The sequence below is a fragment of the Oryzias latipes genome, chromosome 6 (genome assembly GCF_053564925.1).
Source record: "Oryzias latipes strain Hd-rR chromosome 6, Olatipes_Hd-rR_3.1".
In the NCBI taxonomy this organism is placed as follows: Eukaryota; Metazoa; Chordata; class Actinopteri; order Beloniformes; family Adrianichthyidae; genus Oryzias; species Oryzias latipes.
In genome coordinates this window covers 9,055,966-9,079,894 of record NC_136242.1, presented here as the reverse complement: position 1 = coordinate 9,079,894, position 23,929 = coordinate 9,055,966, and the positions used below count along the sequence as shown (strand labels likewise).

The following is a 23,929-nucleotide window of genomic DNA, read 5'->3' as shown; positions in this document are numbered from 1 at the left end:
GAAGCATTTAAGCATTTAAAGCCGCTGCATTTAAAATGCTCATTTGCCTTTTTTTTTGGCTATTCTGTTCTGTTTCAAAACCATTTTAATACCGTACTCTTTTGTGTTCAAACCTTCACAAACAATAAAGCTTTTTAAACATGTAAAATATTTGAAAGAATTACAGTTATTATTCAGACCTGTCCTCCCTGGCTAAGCGGCTGATACACGCCCTTCTCTCCAGTACCCTGGAGAGCAGCACATGACAAATGTGGCGATAAAAAAAACACATTTTTTTCAAAATGGCAGCTTTTGGGTTGGTTTTATTTCCATAGCAACCGTTTTATGTTTTGGTCACCTGGGGGGGGGGATGAATAGGTCTATGCAAGTTTTAGAAGAATCTGAAAATGTAAATTTTCACGTTTCCATGGCAACAGAGGTTTTTTTTGTTTTTTTGTTGAGCGACTACATCCCGCCGACTTTGGCATCGCTCCACTGGCTGCCTGTGCATTTTAGGGTTTTATTTTAAGATTCTTTTACTTGTTTTTAAATCTTTACATGGTCTTGCCCCGCTGTACCTCTCTGAGCTTCTCTCTACTTACTCGCCAGCCCGGTGCTTCAGATCAGCTGATCAGCTGCTTCTGGAGGTACCGAGGTCCAGACGGAAGCTCAGAGGGGACAAAGCTTTTGCTGTCCCTTCCCTTAATGCTTTGGAACTCTTTGGTGCTTCCTATAAGAGAAGCTCCATCACTGTCCATTTTTAAAACCCGTTTGAAAAGTCATTTTTATGCTCTGGCTTTTAATCCAACATGAGACTTCTGTTATTTTAGTGTTACTGTTTTCATTGTTTTTATATCTCTATATTTAATCTTGTATTTTAACATGTTTGATTTCTCTTATTTCTTGTGTTCAGCACTTTGTGTCAACTGCTGTTGTATGAATAATAGAATAAAGAAAAGTAGAAATAAAGATGAGTTGAGTTGAGTTTTCAGATGAGTCGAACTCTGAACCCTCTCTGCTTGGTGGAGAAGACCATCTGTGGCTATGAAAAACCGTCTGCAGCATTCCCAGCTCACTGCAGTGAATTTTAAACTTGATTATTTACACTGTGGAAGCCTAATGGGTGAAAATTCCAATTATTAAAGGTGAGCCACAGGGGTTAACGTTGCTGGAACTGCAACCGATAGTTCTAGTCCACACAATGCATTCTCAGGCTGCCTGGGGTTTCCATGGAGACACATTTTTCAACATTTTCTTCACCAGCACCAATTAAACCTTTTCAAGAGCTGTCCTCTCATTTAGCTTTTGAATTTAAACCAAAAAAAAAAAAGATTCAAGGAAAATAGCAGAAATCGGTTTCAAGGTTATTCAGGCAAAAGTGATTAACAATCGCAAAACTAAAACTAAAATGTGTAGAAAAATGATTAATGATTGCTGGTTTTGCAAAAACCACTCCATAGCTGCAGCTGTGCAGCATCTGAGGTTCTAGTTTTTGTGGTTTCTCTGGTTTCCTCTGTTGTTGTCTGGTCCTCTGATATACAGCTCTTCCTGTGAAACCTTTAATGTTTCAGGTCACCGATAACTTCGACCGCCAAGACTTCAATAAAATGTGTTGGACATTGTGCTCGAGGAAGAACTTGGACCAAAGTCAGATTCTCATCTCCAATGACGATGCTTTCAAGATCTGGTGCATCTTCAACTTTCTATCTGAGGAGAGATACCCACTGGTCATGGTCACAGAGGAGGTGAGTTATCTCCCTACAAAAAAGTTCATCTTTCAGATATAGTTACCAAACACTGAAGCCACATATATGCATACAACAAATGGCCTGGTTTGAAGACCCACTTTGATGAAAATTGTGTTTTCAACATGTTCTTATTGCATTTTCTGGAGGATGGAGGACATGCATGAAGTATTAGCTGTATTAGCTATTCAGCTTAAAATGGCATTTTTGAGTTTTTTTGTATTCAAATCATTGTTAATCAGGAGCAGATGAAAAAAATGCTGTTGGAAAAAGATTGTAGATTTTACGTACAATCATCTATTGGCTCGGCTCCATTCTGATGCATCCACTTGCAGACAAATAGTTCCATGTGCGTCTTTGTTTTCCTTGTCTGAGCTGAAACCAGGATCTAAACTGTACGGCTGCATAGCTTGAGTGTTGCTCACCATTTTAGTTGCACCGCTAACGTTAGGTTGGGGTCATGAGGCGCTGTGAGCTAGTGGGACAGCGTCTAAAGAGAGAGCTCTCAGCAACAGGGAGGGGAGAAGTGGGAAAAGGATCCCGGCCTCAACTCAGAGGGAAATTCTAATGAACTCCTGCAGCTCTGCAGAAACTTTGTCAAGAAAACGTCACGTGATTTTTGATTTTTGGCTAAAAACGGCATAATCATAGTTAAAAGACCACTTTGAAAAAAAAATCAAAACAAGATTGGAGTGAAACCTGAATTGAATTCTGTCTACAGATATGTAATGAGCAGGTAGGCACTAACAGTTGTAATGCTTCATGGTTTTGCCGTGCACCCTGCTGGAAAGCCTCAAAGGGCTCGAGCAGAATTTCAAGTTTGCAGCTTCCTGTTGATTCATAAATGCCGGGAGATTTATTGTTGGGTGCGGCAAATATCAGAGCTGAATCGCAGGAAAACTGTTTTCAGATGAATACAAATGTCAACTCATTGAAAGATGAATTGTGGGAAAAAAATAGATTAATTTTTCATCAACAGCTGTAAAGTTTGGTGTATGATTGCATTATTTTGTGTCGGTTATAATCATTGTCAGAATGCCCCTTCGCACAGATTGAGTACTTCTTGCGTAAGCTGACGGAGGCGATGGGCGGGAGCTGGGTGGAGGAGCGTTTTGAGGACTACAAGCTCCAGCTGAACTCAAAGCAGCAGAGTCTGAGTGTCTGGCAGCTCATCGGCTTGGTGGGCTCGGGCCACTTCAGTAAGGGAATTGACCGGCAGACGCTCTCTATGGCCATCACAGAGGTCTACCAGGAGCTGATCCTGGATGTGCTCAAGCAGGTGACCAGCACAACCAATTTTTTTTTAACAATCTTTGTTCTACCGCCTGTCATAACCATTGACTGTATATTAGATTTGGACCATGTGAGTTTGACATCACCCGTAGACAATGGCTTACTTCCAGCTCCAACCAAATGACGTTAATTCAGTCGCAACATGTTTTAAGGTATGGATGTTGGAGGCTGCACGGTGGCGCAGTGGTTAGCGCTCTTGCCTCACAGCAAGAAGGCCCCCGGTTCAAGTCCCAGCTGGGGACTTTCTGTGTGGAGTCTGCATGTTCTCCCCGTGTATGCGTGGGTTTTCTACGGGATCTCCGGCTTCCTCCCACCGTCCAAAAACATGGGATACAACCTACATAGGTTGATTGGCAACTCTAAATTGTCCATAGGTGTGAGTGTGAGAGTGAATGGATGTGTGATTGAGGATATTCCCTGTGACAGACTGGCGACCAGTCCAGGGTATCCCTTGCCTACGCCCAAGGCTCCGGCAACCCCGTGACCCCAAAAGGGAATAAACGGTCAAGAAGATGAATGAATGAATGTTGGAGCCAGACAACATCAGTAAGTAGGGATCTGGCCGAGTTGGTTATAATTTCTATGGCAACCACTCTCACCAATCAGAAGTGAGCTTGTTGGAAGGCCCCACCCCTACTACTGAACGCAGGGTCGGAAAAATCCGGCTGTGTCCGAATTCCCACCTTAATCCCTAACTACTAAAAAGCTATATAGTGCAGGACAATGGAGTGCTCTGGATTTTTAAAGCAATACGGACACCAAGCTCACTACGTATTTTTTTAAACGGTGAATAGGACGTCAACGATTTCACAAAGTTAAAATCTAATTAATATGAGCGTTTTGGGACGATTACTTATGTGTTCTGAAGATGACAATGATGATGGTTTATTAAAAAAATACTTTAAATACAATTTCTTTTGCAAAACTTGTTCAGACGCAATGCATTGTGGTCTATATTCGCCGATCTAGTGAGCACTGATGCACACTGGTTTTTCTCAGAGACCTTTGGGAAATTTCTAGGGCACTGGATTTTGGAATTGTTGATTCCGTCAGCACTTCAGTCAAACGTTTCGAACATTTGACTTGAGACCATCTACTTTTATTAAGGCATCTGATTTGATAGTTCATAATTTAAATAACTTCTACTACAGAAAAAAAAATAATATGAACAAAATTAGGATTATCAAGAACATGTTAAAGATATCAGAGCGAGAATAGTTGTTCTGACAAGAATAATGATAACTGTTCATTTCCCTCAGTGGATACCTCCTATTTGGAAAGTGTGTGTGTGTGTGTGTGTGTGTGTGTGGGGGGGGGGGGGGGGGGGTCACTCATTCCAGCTCTCATATGGACATAAAACTGGAAATTAGTGTTGTAATTCCTTTTTACTTTGCCTGTATCAAACGAATAAAAACCGAATTTCCCTCAAATGAAAACAGCAAATCTTGTCTTTTTCTATAAAGACGTCGATCCCTTGAAGAAAGAAAGACACTCGAAACAGTAAACTATAGAAACATCCCTATTTTCTAACAATGTTTTTGTTTCATTTCTTTGTTAAAAAGAAGAAAAGAACCTTTCAGTAGTGTTAATATTTACAGGTGTGCCCGTCTTTATTCATACTACAGCAATTTGTCAGTAGATTTTATTTTAGGAATAATTCTTAGAGTTTTACAAGAAAAAAATCTGGATTTATTCAAAAACATGTAGAATAAAATGGAATTTCTTGCAATGTAGCCTGAATACACATCCCTCTATCAAAGTAAGAATGATCTAGTTACCTTCATTTTTTGTGAATTTATGCACTTTCTTGTTGCAGGGTTACATGATGAAAAAAGGTCACAAGAGGAAGAACTGGACTGAGCGCTGGTTTGTGCTGAAGCCCAGCTCCATCTCCTACTATGTTGGAGAAGACATGGCAGAAAAGAAAGGGGACATTCTGCTGGATGGAGGCTGCTTAGTGGAGGCAAGAAACCCATGGTTTGACTGAAACACTTCAGGTTTTCTACTCTGTGACTCTGAGAATGTTAGAAAGCAGGAAGATTCAGGCCGCTGGTCTGCATCCTTTAATGCCTAAAGAGCCATTCGGTCCAGTTTCTAACTGATCCAAACCAAGCCAGACCCACATAGTCCCCCCTCACGACGTAGAAAAATACATTTTATATCTATGTTTTGTGGCACTAAGTCATTTAAAAGGTAGCCTTAAGATAGTTACAATATTTTCATTTTAACAGCTTTATATTCTTTACATTAAAAAATCGCATGCCTTTTACTTTTGACAGCAGCACATATGAGTTCCTTTCAAAATAAAATTCACCCTTTGTCAAATTAGATCTTCCTGCTGCAGCTGATTTACTTGAATTTAAAATACGAGAAAAGCCAAATCAAACCTGGAATTTTCTATCAAAAGGACTCTAATGTGCCGTCATTCTTTTTCTCTGTTTACTATACAAATAACAACAATAGTGTTGAATCCAATTTTTAAAACTACACATGAAGATGTATATTTACACTTTAAGAACTTTAACTCTGAACAGTAACTAGATATGTGCAAAAAATAAGAATATGTACCTATTATATATGTAGATTATTCTACCAATGAATCACAGTGACAGTAGATTAAATCTTTGACCATAATTTGCCCATTTATCTGACATGTTAAAAAGCTAAAGTTAAAGACAAAACTCAGTTAACTGAAACAAATGGACCAAAACTACAAATCTGTTGTTTATTCAAGTCGTTTCTTCAAAGCCAAAGAGCCACAATGGAGGCATAAAGAGGCGTATGTGGCTTCAGTGCCTCAGGCTGCAGACCTCTGATTTAGGCAAAGACATAAACTTTTTTCATGCAAGTATTGCAGGTAGCCTACATCACTGTCTGCTCAGCAAAAACAAGACAGTTCAGGATAAACAAAATGCTTCTATTAAACCATGAATAAACTGAACAACCTGAACCTGCTCATTCCTCTCAATGGTTACCTAACTGCACGTTTAGCTCAGGATTAGACCAGAAAAATGATTTGATGTAACCTTGGTTAGTTGTGTAGCTCGGTGGTCCCCCAAACCCTCGGGCCGCAGACCAGTACCGGTCCTTGGGACAGTTGGTATCGGTCTGCAAAGAAAAAAAACACAACCCCCTATTCTTTCTGTTTTATTTAAAATCTGATTCTGAAGGAAGTTTTATTTTGGAAAACTTCTGGATTCTCTCCACCACATCGGACTCATTCTTGATGCAAGACAAGTTGCTCGGTGACATGTAAAAAAAATAAATCCATCCGCTACTTCTTTACGGTGGTTGCTTCGGCCAATAAATTGAAACCAACAAGCTAGCAAAGTTGACAAAAAAGCAAACATATTTGGAAAGTTTCTTTTAGCATAAAAGATCCAAAGAGAAAACAAAAGAAGATCCTTGGACTTTAAAGTAAAAGAAATCTGTATTTTACAGACAAAAACCAGTTCTCTTTACTTCAAATATGAATTTATTGCGACAGTTGTTCCCACAGACCATAATAATAATGCAGAATAATCAGCAACTGGTTGTCTAATATTACCAGGATGCTGCTAATAAAGTTGTTCAAAAGGTGGATTCATGTTTATTATTACATTTAGAAAATACCAGTTTTAATGATCTTTTTTATTTCTATTTATCTGTCACACCTATAAAATCTGCATCACATGTTAATGTTTCCTACACAAACAAATAAAGTTTAAATCAGCTGCAGATGTTTTACCGAGGCTGAAGATAAACTTTAACCTCAAAAGTCGAGGGAAACTGGAAGATTAGAAAATTAATGAATGTTTTTTTTTAAATTAGATGCCTACATCAGGCTTTTACAGTTCGGTCTGTGAAAATATTGACTGACATTAAATTGGTCGGTGGTCTAATAAAAGGTTGTAGACCGTCATAAAGTGATGATAATTTGAGCTTCAAATGTTGTGGACTAAATTGGACCATCATCATTTTAAACTGATTGGAATAAATCAGACTATCACAGTCCTGAGAGATTACATCGAAAGAGAATTTCTAGGAAGGTCTAACACACGCTTCTCTTTTTTTTGTAAATAGTTGTGGTTTGGTTTGTGACTGAGCGGTCTTCAGACCAACAGTGCAGATCTGTGGTGTCAGCAAAAAGATCAGGCGTTCTGGTGTGAAATGCTGCTGCTTGTAGGGGTTTCTGTCTGGTCAGTGTCTTCACTTTATGTTTCTGGGACCAAAAACTGAAACGTCTAACGATGACCTTTTAGTGATCCAGCAAGTGTTGTTATCCAAGTCTGAACGGCCACATTGTTGGACGTGAGATAAGGAATGTTTTTATAACGCCAATTTGATTCTACTGTCGGGTTAATAGATAAAAATCAACGAAAGGAACAAAGAAAATCATTAAGTGGAAAAGCTTGAAACTCTGTATGTCAAAGTTTCCTGGTACTTTTCATATTTGTACGCACTTCTGCGTATTCTCAACTGGTAAGAAGTGTTTGTGTTGTTAACTTTTGCAGCCTTTACAAGACAAAGAGGGGAAAAAGTGCCTCTTCCTCATCAAGTCATCTCAGAAGAGCTTTGAAATAAGTGCATCCGATAAGAAGAAGAAGCAGGAGTGGATCCAGGGTGAGTCTAGAGACAGTTTTATTAAGTATTCATGTTTTACGCTTATTGATTCATACTTAATGGGTCCAAACCTTTGAACGAAGCCATTCAGACGTGTGTGAGCCTGCTGCGTGAGGGCCGGCCGGCGCTGCACCGCGAGGCCCGACAGAAGCGCCGCGACCTGCGGCTCAGGCATCAGGCCGAGCAAGAGGAGCTGGAGCGGAGGATGAAGGAGCTGCAGACCGCCAACGAGGCCAAACAGCTGGAGCTGGAGAACATGAGGAAGGTAGGAGGAAAACGGTCTCACCAGCAAACATCCAGCTCTTTATCACTTTCTTTTAGTCGTACGTCACACTTAGAGAACATTGATGAAAACAAATCTGCAGTGGAGTGATGATTGACTTCATTGATTTGAATAGAAAATAAGGAAGTTGGGTTTTGCGGTCATGTGATTCTAGGCTGTAAAACCTTACAGGAAAGACTGAATCAGTGATGATCAAGCCGCAAAGGCAACAAAACACTCAAAAGACCAGGCATGGAAAGGTCCAACTCAAAGGTGCTTCGTGCATTTGGGAGGGTTAGATCTTGGTGGATTAGTTCTGATCACAGCTTCTGCATGCTGCAAATTTCACTTTGTAAAAAGAAGAAATTAATTCATTCACTGAATAAAAATGGAGAAGCATTGTTTACGTGGTTATCTGATCATGGGCAGGCTTAGAAGTCATCACTGCACAACTGAAAACTCTTCATTTTGAAGTACAATAGCCATAAAAGGGAGTCATCCAGGAAGTAATCTACTAGATATTTTTAATAGGAAAGAAGTATGATGGATTTCCCCTGGAAAGTCTCTGAGTCTTTCTTATCCAGTTCAGCTTTATTTTTGTCCGGGTTGAATCTGTCTGACCTTCTGAACTAGGAAGAACCAGCAGGAGTGTGGTTTCAGGGCTGATCATTTAATTAGCTGGTGAAAAGAATCTTCTCTGTATGAGGAAGTGCAGACTTGTGTTCCGAAGACTCCAAAGTCAAGTTTTAGCTTTGGCTTTAATTTTTCCTAATTAAAGCCTATTTACGACATTTCCATATAAAAGGGGAAATTTCTTTTCTCTTAAAGGAGAGTAAATCAAAGACCCACTCCATTAAAAATCATGTTTTAAGGCTAAAAAACACTAAAAATTTACGTTTTTCATCCAGTAGGAAAATACAAGTTTACCAACTTATCTCCATACAAACGTTTATTGAAATTTTCAGTTGCTTCTCATGAATGTTGGTGTAGAACCAAACAAACAGCAGTTGCTATTTTTAGAAATAAAAACCGGTCAACCGGTTAGAGCAGATGATCTCTGGTTCTTTAGAAACATTTTTCCTGTTTAGTCACTTACAAGAAGTCCTTCTTCCCTAATGTTGCCAGTTACATGCTTGGTACGCACAAAAATGCTTTATTTAGGTCAACATAGTGTTATCATTGACAGATTTTGGCCTGTTTTAGAAGAATGTGGACACACCGCCGCACAAAAGAGCAGTCTTTTTCAACTTTTTTTGAGCCACGGCACACTTTAACCTTGTCAAAAATCCTGCGGCACACCAGCATCCAAAAATTTAAAGAAAAAAAGGAGAAGCTCATAGTCTGTATTGATCTACAGTCCCTCTGTAATCTCACATGAATTTTTGTGATAATTGTGGCAGAAAAAGCTGGAAGCTGCAGCTGTTTTTTCTAAAAGATGTGATAAAAGTAAAGTTAGAAGATTTAAAAACTGTTTGATGTGTGTTCGTTGTGATTTCAAGACTTCAAAGGAAGACTCATTGTGCGCTGAGACGCTGTCACTATAACCCAATGCATCATGGGAGATGTAGTGCATACAGCCGCTGAACGCTGAGAGACTCTCTTCTCTGAGCTTCATTGTTTTGTTCACTCGTTCCACGGTCTGATACCGGATTCTGTGGAAAGCTACACCGCTAAAGACGAGCTTTAGCTGGTATTTTGTTGAAACTGAGAGACTTTATGAGCAGAATCGGAACAAGGAAGTGAAGACTTTAACCACCTCTGATTGGTCAGACTGATGACTTGTGACGATGCCTCCAAGAATGATTGGTGGAGACGGTTAAAGGTGTGGGACTTTTCAGAAAACGTCTGAAGCTGCAGCTAAATCGCAGTACCGTTATTCTTATCAAAATGTCTTTAATAAAATAAAATAAACACAAAGAAAAAAAGTATTTTACGATCTTTCATATTCTTAACTACTCAGTGTTTTATCAGGGCCTGTTTGGATGAACACAGAGCTGATATCCTGGAGATGGTAAATGTTTTTAGATCAGTTAATAATTTCCCACGGCACACCTGATCATCTCCCACGGCACACTAGTGGTTGAAAAACACTTCAGTGGATGATAAGGAAAGGCCTCAGACACAATAGACTAAATAATAACACATGTTTATTTTACACATTTAGGAAACAATGCAGTCGTGCAAACTTGTTTTAAAAAGAGCAAAATGAACACAAATTAGATGGTGTAAGTACAATATTAAACTATTTTTGTGCCTTTCTGAAGTATTTTATGCTGTCTGTCACTCCTAAATTGCAGTCATGAGAGAAATGGATCCTTCTTTTTTTTATATAAATATTCACAGAAATAAAAAACATACAATTCAGGCACACATTTCAGATGGGAGTACTTTTTATGTCCATTTATCACAATAAAATTTGTATCACTTATAATCAGCCTTTCAGGATCTTCAAAAACAAATTTCTTGGATTTGCAATGATATCAAATGTGTTCAGGTTTTACTTTTGAATGCTTTGGTTTATTTCTTTTTTTCCTCGTTACAAATAGGATGTTTGTTTGTGCAATTACTGAACAGAAAGGGAATAGTTTCAACATGACTTACCGAACGATTCAGACATGAGGACATACTGAAAGAAAATCAGCTCTTGACTCTTTTGAGGAAATAGAAAACATAAGTCTGTATGAAAAAACACAGCAAAAAGCATATTCTTACAGTCAAAATGTAAATTCACCTTCCAAAAGCTGATCGTTTTGAAGTGAAGCATTGAGGAAGTATTTTTGGTGCACCATGTAGGCGAAAATTACCCAGAAGCATTGTTTGCAGACATCAGTCATCAAACGAATATCTTTATGGCAATCTTCAAAGTCTCGTCAGGACAAAGAGAGAGGGCACTGTGGTGTGTGTGGGTGTCAAAACCAAGCCTTTGTTCTCCACAGAACTGACTGTGTGTAAACAGATCACAGCTTCACACTTCTACAGGAGGAATGAAGTGACATTCCAGGATCACTTTGTGAAAAGTTGACAGGACCTGAAACATTTTAGGGAAATGAAACAAACACACAGTCCTCCAAATGCTCTTCGGCTGACCGGGTGTTGCACAACAACATGGACAACGCAACACGCCTCAGGTTGTTGTCCATCTAAGGTTGTTTATCTGATTTTGAGACCTGCAAGAACCAAATTTCTGTTTTTCTTTTATATCTTTGATTCTGTCATGAGTGAGTACTTTGCTATGAGCCGTTTGGTTTTTTTTTTTGTTCAAACTCGGCTTTCTTTAATGCAACTAAAGTAGGTCACCTCACAATGCTGGTGGTTTCTGCTAAAAGTTGCATCAAGCTTCTTCCTGCAGCTAATAACTCTACACTCGCGTGTTCTTCCTGTAAATCCCACCAAACCTGACTAATCATTCTGTCTGTGCGGACTGACAGGAAGGTTACGTCAATACCTCGACAGAACCTAAAACCTGTTTTCCTCCTTCAAAATACTTTTCTGTTGAGGTAAACCTTGTGAGTTCATTTTAGGCTTAAAATAGTGAAAAAGGTAAAACATGCATCTCAGTGAAGGTGTGCTTTAGGACTGCTTATCTGAACTATATAAATAAACTGGATTAAATTAAAAATAATAAACCAACTATGTGAATGGGATATGCTACAACAATTTTTTGATTATGACTGATGCTTTTTTTACTGTTTTTTAGCTATGCAAAGGGCAGTAAAGATGACGGATTTGGATCTTTCCTATACTGATGGCGCTCATACAGTATCACCAAGTACACAAAGAGATGGCGAGGCTGTGATAGGGATGTCGAACCAGGTTGACAAATCTACACACACCTTCTGCCAACACCAGTAGACAGATGTGCAAAGCCACAGTGCGTGCAAGTAATGATCTGGGGTATTGCTGTTACAAAACCCACAAATGTATGATTCTCTGAGGCCCATCTTGAACATCCTTTGTCCTGTGTAGTGAGTTCTATGAAGGGTTTTAAACTGATGACCCTTGTGCTATCCTATGACCCCACCCTTCCATTGACGTGTTCTCCCTACCATGACAAAGGTGGATAAAGGTGGAAAGATTTCATGTAATCCATGGACACCAGTGAAGATCACAAATCATTGAAGAAAAAAGGTTCAGCGCACTGTCTAGTGGGTCTAGATGACCCAACTCCCAATGTTTAAGTGCCTAGGATAGCACAAGGGTTAACCCAGGTCAAAGGTCAACCAAACTTAGTTTTTGGTTGTAGACTGAGAAATTTTTGTGAAGATCGCTTGATTAAAATCTTTGTTTTGTCTTTTTAGCACTATAAGAGATATTGACCACATTTATTTGTTTCCCGTTGTGAAGTCATCATATTTGGGGGGGGCTTTCATCATATCAAAAATTCCTTTTCATGGGGAACTAGGTGTGTGACCAGTTTTTGTGTATGTGGTCAGGGTCAAATTTTTGTTGAAAGGCACAGTAAGTCAGAAGAATTGTGAAAACGTTCTGGTGCAGGAATGCTGCGGGACACAAAGGAAAGAGGGATGGCAACTGAAGAGTTGATTTCTCGAGGAATAAATGCTACAAAGTCAAGTTAGACTCAGAACTGAGTTTCAGTGCTCACATCAAGGCCACAATTAAACCAGCCTTTTACCATGGGCTGAATAGGTAGAATAGGTACTGAATAGGTAGAAAGGTTGCAAGTTCAGTTCCCACTGTGCATGTACATGGGTCAAAGTGTCCTTGCGCAAGACATTGAACCGCTCATCGCTCTTTATAGTTATAGGTTGGTGCCAGTAGAACCGCCATCAGTGTGTGTATGTGAATGAGACTGAAATGAGCGCTTTCTGTCTGCCAATTCTAAAGAGACTGTTAGAGAGGCCATTTAGAACCCTGGTACCAGAACCAGAAGAACTGACCATATTACTGCTGTTCCAGAGTTCCCCAACTACCAGTTAAAATTAGAATTGATTTTTAAAGTATTGTGGGTTGATAAGATGGACTTAAATACTAGCGATTCATAAACCAGCTCTGAGATCTGCAGGAAGCAATCATCATAAGCTGCTTTTAGATGCTGAGGTGCACACTGATGGACGCAGCTCTTTGGTACCTTTGTTTTACATGTAGCAGAACCTGCACTCTTACTTTATATTTCACTTTTTAGTTTTTATAATCATATTGTGTGTGAGAGGGCGCTGTGGCGGTGGTTCTGCGGCTGAGCAGGTTCCTGGTATAAATAGAATCCCAATATACTGTTTTCTCACAGCAGAGCCAAGATATTAGTTACTTTAGAAGTTACTTTTCTAAGAATGATTCATTGTGTGTGGGCTCATGGAATGTACTGTATATGATAATGGAGGAGAGGAGGAAGGGGAAAGGGTGGGTTGAGTTTTTATTTAAATTTTTGTGTCTATGTTTTGTTTGTAATTGTAAAGCACTGTAAGCTGTGCACAGCAAGAGAAGAGCTTTTTATCAATTAATTCAGTTGTGTTTGTGTAGGTAAGGTGCTATGCAAAAAAAGCTGGCTCAGTTGAGGCTTCTTGTGTTGTGGGACGCCAGCTTCGCTGGGAGACGCAGACACACTCATATAGTTCACGCTGTAATTGTGCAAGGCTCACAAGAGGATAACCATGCTTTTGTGTGCAGCAGGGAGCTGGGGAAGCACAACAAACTAGCATTGAGGTGCAAAAGTCCCGCATAGTTGTTTGCATGAATGCACAATGAACACACAAGCGATCCGCGTCCGCACACTCACAATGGACTCTTCGCGGCTCGCACCGCTCTTGCCGCAGTTTGCAGAGGATTCACAGCTGGGGGGGAATTCCCAATCTGCACACTTCATTTACATTCAGATATTATTTCTTTTGAGAAATTTGTGAGGAAATCGGGGTGCAACTGTAACTCCAGAAAATGGAAGATCAATTCCAATTCACCATCAGCTCTAATGCCAACACTGTTTTCACAATTTTATTGACATTGAAGTGTTTAAAGTCCTTCTCCGATCATCATTTGATCTATTTCCAAAACATTCCCAGTGGTCTTATAATTATTATTATGCTGTTTTTAGCCAAAATTAAAAAAACCTGTGTTGTTTTCAAGGACATAGTTTCTGCAGTTGTATGTGTGACTTCATTTCCCATCATCCCTTTGTTTACACACTCTCCCGCTAGTTTACAGCCCCTCACGTCCCCAACCTAACATCACCGGTACAACAAAAACAGCTAGCAATGTAGGAAACTTATTGAAACTTTTTCACGGGATTTGTTGATAAGTGCATCAGTTCGGCTATTTAAAAACAGAATATTCCAAATTTTGAAGTGAATTTGACGCATTTCCACATCTGTTTGTCTAGGCCCTGGAAGAGGCAGCAGCCAATGCAACAGAAGAGGAAAAACGACGCCTTGAGACCCAAACGGAGCTGCAGAACCGCTACCAACGGGAACTGGAGAGAGAAAAGATGGTAGGCTTCTGTCTGCTGCTGCTTTCCATTCATTTATCAGATCCGAAACAGTTTCTGGCGGCTGTCGCACAACTTCCTCTTTAGCTTAATGCTGTTTCATCGTATTTTCATTCAACCTTGAACTGAAACCTTAGACCTGAGTAAAAATCTTTTGAATTGGTCAAAGCGGTGACTGACAGCTTATTTTGAAAATTCGGAACTCCACTTTGATTTGAGAAAGACTTCCCACTGGTGCATTTTTACCTGCTAGTGTGAGGCACATTTGGTGAGTTTAAGGGCCTAAAGCTGTGCCACCAGGGCATAGTTACATCTGTACAGGATGAGGTGGGCCAAAGATTATTATCTGCTTTCATTTCTGCCTCTTTCTACTCAGTTTTCAGCTGCTTCTAACCAGTGGCGGTTCTACACTAACCCCCCCTGGACTGCAAGGACCAGATTGTTTTTTTCACAATTCTTCTTTCTATCTGTATTAGAGCAAAAAGTTGACCCCTGTCACACTCAAAAGCCTAAATTTGCATGCACGGGTAAAAAATTAACTTCTGGGCTTAGTAAATGTCTCCTCCACTCCCCCCGCCCTCATAAAAAAATGAAAAAGACAACATCACAGTGGGCAACACCATCAAAAATGAATCTCTTATGGGGCTCAAAAATATTTTAAAATAATGAAACCAAAACACACAGGCTGGGGATCTCAAAAAGACGTTTTGACATTATTTTGGGATGCCCACAGGACCAACGGCTTGGTGACCAGTAAGTGTGAATTTTTGGTGATTTTTCCATCTTTACACAATATGTTAAAAAGAAAACTTTACTTAAAGGGATCTTCATAAATTGGATACATGCCATCAGGATGAATCTACAACCACAACCAAAGTTTTGTTGCCCTTTGACCTCAGAAAGAGGCCGCCATCTTGAATTAAAACAAATCACTTTTTGCACCAGCTACAACTTTAAACTCAGAGGAATTTCAATCTATTGCCTCATTACTTCTCGAGCATCATTAGGAGAAGCTACTTGGAGAAAAAAATGTTGGATTTAGAGGTTGATGATCATAATTGGTATTTTAAATGGTATTAAAGGTATTTTTGGTGAGTTTGCAAATGTGGTATTCCCTTGTTGCAGGCATATTTTTTACTGGAATATTGTAAAAATGTAATACGTGAATTGTTGGTTCAAACTGAACTAAACGATATGACGTACGATATAAATGTACTAGAAATGTGGAGGAATTTGACCAAAAAACCTATGCTGCTAAGGAAAACCGAAAGTTTAATTTTGCCGATTCTTCTTAAAATTACAGAGACCTGTTTTTTAACCCTAGGCGACCCAAAATAACATTGTTGCTATGGAGATAAAACCATGAGAAAAGGTGGCATTTTGAAAAAAAGTGGTCTAACCATGAGTTTGTCACATGCAGCTCTAAGGGGCTTTTAGCAGCCAGTGAAGGCGGGGAAAAAGGGGCCGACAGGGGCAGGTAGTGCCTGTGGACCTTACAACTCCACTTGCAGCTTTAAATAAGATTACAATTATAAAATATCTGAATATTTATTCAGCAGTGCAGACTTTGCCTTAAAACAAGATCAACAAAACAGATTGATTTGTTTATTTGTATTTATCCCAGATGAGGAAAAGCATTGTCTGTGCCTCTTCACAGGTACGACAGGAGATGGAGGAGCAGATGGCCCAGAAGTCGACGGAGCTGGAGCAGTACCTGCAGAGGGTCCAGGAGCTGGAGGACATGTACAACGAGCTGGAGGCGGCTTTGGAGAATGAGAGGCGCGCCAGGCAGGATGAGGAAACCGTCCGGAAGCTGCAGGCACGGTATGTCAGAGTAGGAGGGACACGTTCTCACGTGAAGCTTGAAAAAGGTCAAACAGTCTTTCAGTAATGAGAAATGGCATCAGCTTGTTATAAACATGCACAATAATAAATACAACACACTGTTCTTAGATAGTTGACATTTCTTTGAACTTTGAACTTTAACTCTACAAGCCTCAGTTCTTCTTCAGTGTTAGATTTTCAGAGTTCAAGTAGAAATTGTAAAAACTGGATCAATTAGTGAAGGTTAAAGTCCTGCTCCAATCATCTTTCATCAAAGTGTTCCCAGTGGTCTTTTAGTTATGGTTATGTCATTACTTAACAAAATAAAACCCTGTGCCATTTTTTTAGGACATGATTTTTGCAGAACGGTAGGAGTTCATGAAGCTGCGTTCATGCCGAACGCGATTTGTGCAGCAGAGGCGGCCATTTTTAATGTAAAGACAATGGTACAGACGCGATTTAAGGTCCGGGGGCGTGATTTGAGCAGCGGGGAGTTTCAGTGAATCGTTCAGCGGGTAGAATATACATCCAATAGGAGCGTTTTTATCCTGAACTTCCATCTATTTTCTTAACCCACTGGGGCCGCTGGGTGACCGGACGGAGCCCATCCCACCTACTGATGGGTGAAGGGTGAAGGCCGGATACACCCTGGACGGGTCGCCAGTCTGTCGCACCCCGGCTCCAGCAGTCCCGGGGGCCAGAGAGCCGCGAGAGAAGGGAGCCTGCTCGGGCCTCCATAACTTAGTAATGGTTTTCTTATTTACATAGAGACAATAATAAAAAGGTTCCCTGATTATAACAGCGGATGCAGCTGTCAATCAGACACAGACGCAGGAGTGATGCTGCTGGTACTGAGAGAATCACTGAAGGACTTCATGAACCCAGAAATGGAGACGTCATTACAGATGTTTTTGTGGAGTTCTTAATAAGAAATGACACCAGTCTCAACATCATCCGTGTCTTCCATGCATTGTAAATGACATAAAGACAGACACTGCTGTTGCGATCAGGCTATAAACATTAGCTACAAAAAAGCTATCCCATAGTGGTGTCAAAAACGTTTTGAATTTAAAATTGTATATTTTATATTCATTTAAATTTTAGAACTAGCGTTTGTTTATAGTATGATAATATTAAGTAGCATGCTTTTTTATGATTGGCAGGTGGGTGAAATGAAGGCTGTGGTTTGAGCACAGCAAAACACGAAGAAAACAAACATTTGTCAAATAAGTCTAAAGGGATTCTTCTTTTGTTTGCCCATAAAGTGCAGAAACAGTATATTTGAGGGCAGCTGAATGCATTTATACAAAAAAATGCATATCAGAGAAAGTCTGTAAAGACTGTCATTCATCCAGGTTGATTTCATCGCAGTAGTAGGTTGAAAAGTTGTCATCTGGACTGGGTTTTTAAAGTTGAAAACGTTTCACCTCCTATCCAAAAAGGCTCTGTCAGAATTGAGAAAGCGAGAAAGGTAAAGACAAACTCTGACAGTTTTGGTTCTTTGTGGTTTAGGACTGAATGAATCAGGAAGAAATAACTTCTCATTATAGCTGCCGCTGCAGGCTGTTGAATCAGCATGCTTTTCCTCTTTCCCACACTCCTAATATGTCAGTTCAGCTTATAACTCCGTTCTGACATGATGTACCAGGTCGTGTTGCTTTTACCTGCATAGGGGGGGATCCAAGCTATTCTTTCTGTGACCTAGTGCCCATGCTTTTCTGGAGAAAAAAGGATCAGCTGCGTCTTTAAATGTGTCTTTTTTGAAAAAGAAAACCTAACAAACATCTAGACTTTCAACGTCTTCTTGCAGCAGTCCGCCGCATTTCCTCCCCGTCTTTCCTTCCTTTTTGCTGACATTAGCTCTCCACCTCATGTTGGACTTGGCAGTTAAGTGTGTCGTGTCTGTCAAAGACGCTTTTCTTTAGTTACAGCACAACTTTTACTGAATCATCCCAGTAATCCATTTTCCACATGTCTTTTCTTTCTCTACATTTAATGGAGTGTCATGTATAGCCAGATTTGACCTTTGTCAGTAGCTTAAGTACAAGAACTGACTCTAAGGCCTGGATATAAAGACCATCAGCAGAGGTTTGCAGCTTACAAATCCGTCCATAATAACATAACAGCTCCCCCTGCTGACATGTACCATGTAGACACATGTTGTCTTTAACCCTTGTTCTATCCTAGGCACTTTAACATTGGGAGTTGGGTCATCTAGACCCACTAGACAGTGCGCTGAACCTTTTTTCTTCAATGATTTGTGATCTTCACTGGTGTCCATGGATTACATGAAATCTTTCCACCTTTATCCACCTTTGTCATGGTAGGAAGAACACGTTAATGTAAGGGTGGGGTCATCTAAGATAGCACAAGGGATAAATATAGAACCACTCCAAAAAAAAATGTTGTTTCTAACATGTTGTCATATTTTTCTGATCATGGAAGACATATATTAAGACAATTGAGCTTAAAATCCCATTTCTTAGTTGTTTTGATTTTCATTTTTGTGAAATAGGAATGTTTTAAGAAGAGTGTATTTGTGACGTAGAAAATACGCTGAACTACAACCACTCTGCAGAAACTATGTCCTAGAAAATGACACCGTTTTCTAAATTTTGACTAAAAACGGGATAATTATAATTTAGAAAATGGGACTTTAAACATTTCTGGATGTAAAGGTTTAGAGATACACAGACAGGAAAAGTCTTGCCTTAGATTTGTATAATGAATCAAGGATAATGTCATCGGCAAAGAAGCTTGACAAACAAACAAAATGCTCTTATTTGTATTATAGATTGAAAACTTCAACCTCTAAAGTCCCACTCCCATCATCATTTGATCATCATTTTTAGCCTAAAAGAAAAAAAACCTGGCATTTTCTAGGACATAGTGTCTGCAGAGCGGCAATAGAAATTCACTTGTAATTGTGAGTGGGACTGTTGGCGAGGCCTCACACTGTCAAACACACACCTGTTACCACTTTGTTTGCACATTCTCCTGCTAGCTTACAGACCCTCACAACCTCAACCTAACATTAATGGTGCAACAAAAATGGCGGGCTACATTGGAGCTATCCAGTTTTGATCCAGATTCCAGCTCAGACGAGGAAAAGAAATCGGATCGAAGAAATTGTATCTATTTGTCTGCAAGCAGATGCATCAGAATGGAGCAGGGAGCAGCGTATTTGCGTATATGCTTTGTATATGCGCGTATATGATTTGAATAATCATAATTAAAAGACCACTGGGAGAAATTTTACAATAGATCAAAAAATGATCGTAGTAGACTTTAAGTATTAAAAAGTAAAAATGTAAATCATAGTCACTTTCTTATCCCGTTTGACAAAAGCAAGCACATGGCACTGAAGGTTGAATGACTTTTTTATCTGCACACTGCCCAGGTTGCTTGAGGAAGAGGCCGTGAAGAGGGCGGAGCTGGAGCAGATCCACCTGAAGCAGCAGCATGCCATCTCCGAAACACAGGCGGAAAAACAGGAGCTGGAGAGGGAGCGTTTGGCCAAGGAGAGTGCCCTGCAGGCCGCCATGCAACAGCTGGAGCAGCTGGAGCAGGAGAGGCAGGGAGCGCTGGAGAAATATCAGGTCAGCTGACACCAAGAATCAAGTGACAAATCCAATCGTGTGAAAAAAATCAAAGCTTGGTCTAAAAATATTATAGTAAGATAATGTCGATGGAGACTCTCATTCATCCAGGTTGATTCCATCATAGTAGTAGGTTTAGGGGTTTTCATCTGGACTTATTTTTTAAAGTTAGAAGACGTTTCACCTCTTATCGAAAAGGCTTTGTCAATTTTCTGAATGAATTAAACCTACTACTATGATAGTAAGATAATGATTGTGGCAGACAGACGACTGAACAACCTTCCGTCAAAGTTTTGTTAAACTTTGTGGGGACTATAAGTTGAGCTTTTCTCTGAGTGGTTGGTGTCCTGGTATGTCTGTAATAGGATTGTCTGCAGATCTCATTGAAGCACTTTCCGTCAAACTCCAGCCTGTCATGCCGTTATTGGACCTTTACAAAAAAATGTGTTTTTTTTTCTGTCATAGTTAGGAGTTTTGGTGGACACTTTATTCCAATTATACTGAGTAGATACGTAGATCTACTTAAATATTTCTAAACCAGGTTTTACTGCCACATTTGACGTTTTTATGTGTAACAAAATCAAAGTTTTCAATTAATACAATTAAACAGCTGCACGGTGGTTTTTCTTCTGACACAAAACCGACTTCAAATGTTAATTTGGTGACCATAGGTGTGTGAGTGTGTAGAAATGATTGTGTGGCCCTGCAACAGACTGGTGACCTGTCAAGGGTGTTCCCTTCCTTCACTCAACAGCAGCCAGGTTAGGCTTTGGAAGCCCTGAAATGGATGAATGAATGGAATTGATCAGCTGATATTACAATATATAAAGATATCCTGAAGAGTTGAGTCACACACTTTTAACTTTGTAAAAACTGTCTTGTGTGAACCAGTCAGTGGTAAAGAAACTGGAAGATGCAACAAACAACACCCGGACCTGGAAGCACAAAGTGGCTGAACATGAAGGCTTGCTGCGGCTCATTCAGCCAGGTACCAACTTCCTGTTTGTAAACTGGAATAATGCACAGTCAACCTGAATTCTGTGATTGAAGTCCCACTCCAACAATCTTTTCATCCATTTTAAAAGTATTCCCTGTGGTCTTTATGCTTGTTTGTGTTTAGACTATTTATTTTAAACTGTGTCGTTTTCTAGGTCATAGTTTCTGCAGAGCAGCAGGAGTTCATTAGAAATGTACCTCTGTCGTGGGCGGGGCCGCTGGCATAGATCAACCCCCACCCCATTCCCATCATCCCTTTGTGTATGCCCTCTCCCACTAGCTTACAGCCCCTCACACCCCAGCTCAGTGGCCTTGTGGTAGAGTTTCCACTCTGTGACTAGAAGGCCATGAGTTCAAATCCAGGCAGACTCATACCAAAGATTCTAAAAATGGGACCCAATGGCTCCCTGCTTGGATGTATTGGATTGGGGGGGGGTCAGTGGTTCCATGCAACTGTGTCTGCAGCTCACTCCCCCCCAGGGGATGGGTCAAATGCAGAGAAAACAAATTTCACACAGTGTGACGTGTGGCGGCTAATGGTACTTTGAATATAACTTTAGCCTAAAATTAAAATGGTGAGGAAACATTGGAGCTATTCAGATGTACAGTTCTGATCCAGATTCCAGCTCAGACGAGGAAAACAAAGAGGTTTATGGAATACAAGGACGTTTATGGATCTGCATGGATGCATCAGAATGGAACAGAGCAGGGAGTTTGTAGCCCACCCAGTGTACTTTCTGCACCATCAGTATGATGTTTATCAAATGGCATTTTTTCGTCTGCTCCTGATTCACAACGATTTGAACAAATTAATACTAAGAAATGCAATTTTAAGTTGAATTTTTTTTGCATATGTCCTGAGAAAAATACCACAAGAACATGTTAGAAACCCTAAAAACCCAATTTTCATCAGAGTGGATCTTTAAACTCATTCAGAAGCTGTGGGCTTAAAATAAAGACATCAGAATTGTTTCAGGTAATCTTGAAACAGTCATTTTAATTTCAAATCAGAAGAAGAGGGTAACTTTGTGTAAGAGTGATGTTTTAATCTAAACTAACTGATGCTTTCTTCCTTTAGGAGACAAGGGACAGCTGAAAATGACAAACTGGGGCCCAGCAGCTTTCTCTGACCTGGAACTGAATCTGAGGGAGAAGAAGTGGCAGGAGAGGAAGAACCAGGCGGCTCAGGCCCAGTAGAGCTGCTGCAGGCAGACGTAAAGAAGTGGAACGAGACCTGAGGACAGGTGTCCTCCTTTTCGAGTGGAGTTCAAAAATATGAGTTACCAGGTTGAATGAAGCAATTTACATTTGTGGGCATTAACAAGTCAGTAGTTTTTATTTCCTTTGTGAAGTTTTAGTCTTCTACCCTCAGAATCAGCTCTAAAGCCATAAAAAAGATCTTTGTGACTTAATAAAGCCTAAAAAGATCTGGATAATCCCATTTTATTTAAATAATGCAATAGTTGCTCTGAGAAAATAGTTTCAACTAACATCAGGTAAGAAGACTTTATCTGGTTTATTTAATCTTCTTTCAGATTCTAAAATATCAAATTTTCTAATAATTTGAGCAAAGAACACAATATTTATCAACTCAGATGAAAACCTGCATTATTTTGTTAGTTTAGATTGCACATAACTCCCTTATTGTCTCAAGTCATTGCTCGTGTCGTAAAAATACACTACTATATGAAAGCCTGACCACTTTAAAACATTGAATTTAGATTCAGACCTCTGAGCAGAGAGGAGGCGAAGAGCTGCCGTGTCACACCGCAAGTCCTTCGACAAATCTGTCGTTACTAACAAGTATGACTTTCTGTGCAGACTTTACTACTTTGTTAAAGTTCTTTATCCACCTTTACATGAATACAGTTCACTTAATATTTTCCTCTCATGCTGTTTCTGTAGTTTGTGTGTCCTGGGTTAGGTGTGACTGTAGGAGCTGTTAGAGTGGAAAGCGTTTCTACAGATGTGGCCTTTAGACAGGAGCTCTAAATGCAGGTTTGGAGTCCGAACCAGTGGTGCCTCTCACACTGTTATGAGTACAAGTTGTGAATTTTGTACAAGTCTGTAAAAAGCTGAAGAAGAATCATGTAGCCCAATAAAAAAAATCTATTCTGAAAAGCTTCAGTTTCTGTTTTAATCACAATAAATTCAGATTTGAAGCAAGAAAATGACAAAAAAATTACCTTTTTACCAAGCAGCTAAGGTCCCTGCATACAGTCTATACATTTGCTATGTGCTAATGCTTTTTTTGGCTTACCTGTTCCAACTTTGGTTTCTGACTTATTTGAACTATTAAAACAACATCCATGAGGGGGCGCTACAGTATCACAGACATTACTGAGCACAAAATGGGAGCACAAGAATGAACAAAACTGCAGCGGTTTGTCAAAGGTTTAGTATTGGTACCATAATTTAATTACTTACTGGCATCAATCCGCTGCTTTCTATCATCAGTTTCAGTTGGATCATTTTGTAATTAATGTTGTTATTAAGTCGATGAATATGAAACCTCTGGCAATGTCTGCTTCTTATTTGCTTTCCATATTTTTATTAGACATGCTTTTCTGTTTCTGAAAAATCAAATGTTGTCATTGAATATATTATATAAAATTTGATTTTTTTATACTTAGTTACTCTTTTATTTTAAATGTTGGCTAAAATTCAACAAACGCAGGCTTTTTTTGTTCCGTGAATAATTTCACTTTAACTCCAGATAACAGTCAGGGAAGAGCTTGGGAAATGTTCAAAAAGTCGTTTTTTACACGAGATTGGAAATCTTGATGCGGATAGCCTCCGGCAGCCCCGTGACCCTGTAAGGGACAAAATGGAAGAAGACAAATTTTTTTTGTGTGTTCCTGATTCACAACAATTTGAATAAATAAATACTCAAGAATGCAATCTTAAGATAAATTTCCTTTATATATTTCATCATGACAAAAATTCCACAAGAACACATTACAAACAATAGAATACCATTTTTATCAGTCTTTAAGTCTAGAAATCCCTAGGAAAATGTTGGTTTAGTGATTGAAATTGGTTTAAAAAGCAGAAATTGACTGATTACAAATGGAGTAATAATTTTGTTTGTCTATGCTCACAATTTTGGTAGTAAGATTATTGTAAACTGACAGAGATTAAGCACAAAATTAATAACATTACACTTCTATTTATTAGCAAAGAGTAATCTGTA

At 39.5% G+C, this 23,929-nt stretch overlaps 1 protein-coding gene across 1 annotated transcript in view; it reads left to right on the top strand.

Annotated features, from left to right (window-relative positions):
• swap70b (switching B cell complex subunit SWAP70b) overlaps positions 1-22,857 on the top strand; it is a 33,537-nt gene extending 10,680 nt beyond the window's left edge. The window contains exons 3-12 of the mRNA XM_004069443.4: positions 1,551-1,724; positions 2,776-3,003; positions 4,834-4,980; positions 7,511-7,619; positions 7,703-7,884; positions 14,213-14,320; positions 15,975-16,141; positions 19,542-19,740; positions 20,632-20,728; positions 21,815-22,857. Of these exons, the coding sequence (XP_004069491.1) occupies positions 1,551-1,724; positions 2,776-3,003; positions 4,834-4,980; positions 7,511-7,619; positions 7,703-7,884; positions 14,213-14,320; positions 15,975-16,141; positions 19,542-19,740; positions 20,632-20,728; positions 21,815-21,933 (1,530 nt within the window). The 3' untranslated portion in view covers positions 21,934-22,857. The remainder of the gene's footprint in view (positions 1-1,550; positions 1,725-2,775; positions 3,004-4,833; positions 4,981-7,510; positions 7,620-7,702; positions 7,885-14,212; positions 14,321-15,974; positions 16,142-19,541; positions 19,741-20,631; positions 20,729-21,814) is intronic.
• The last annotated feature ends 1,072 nt before the right edge of the window (positions 22,858-23,929 follow it).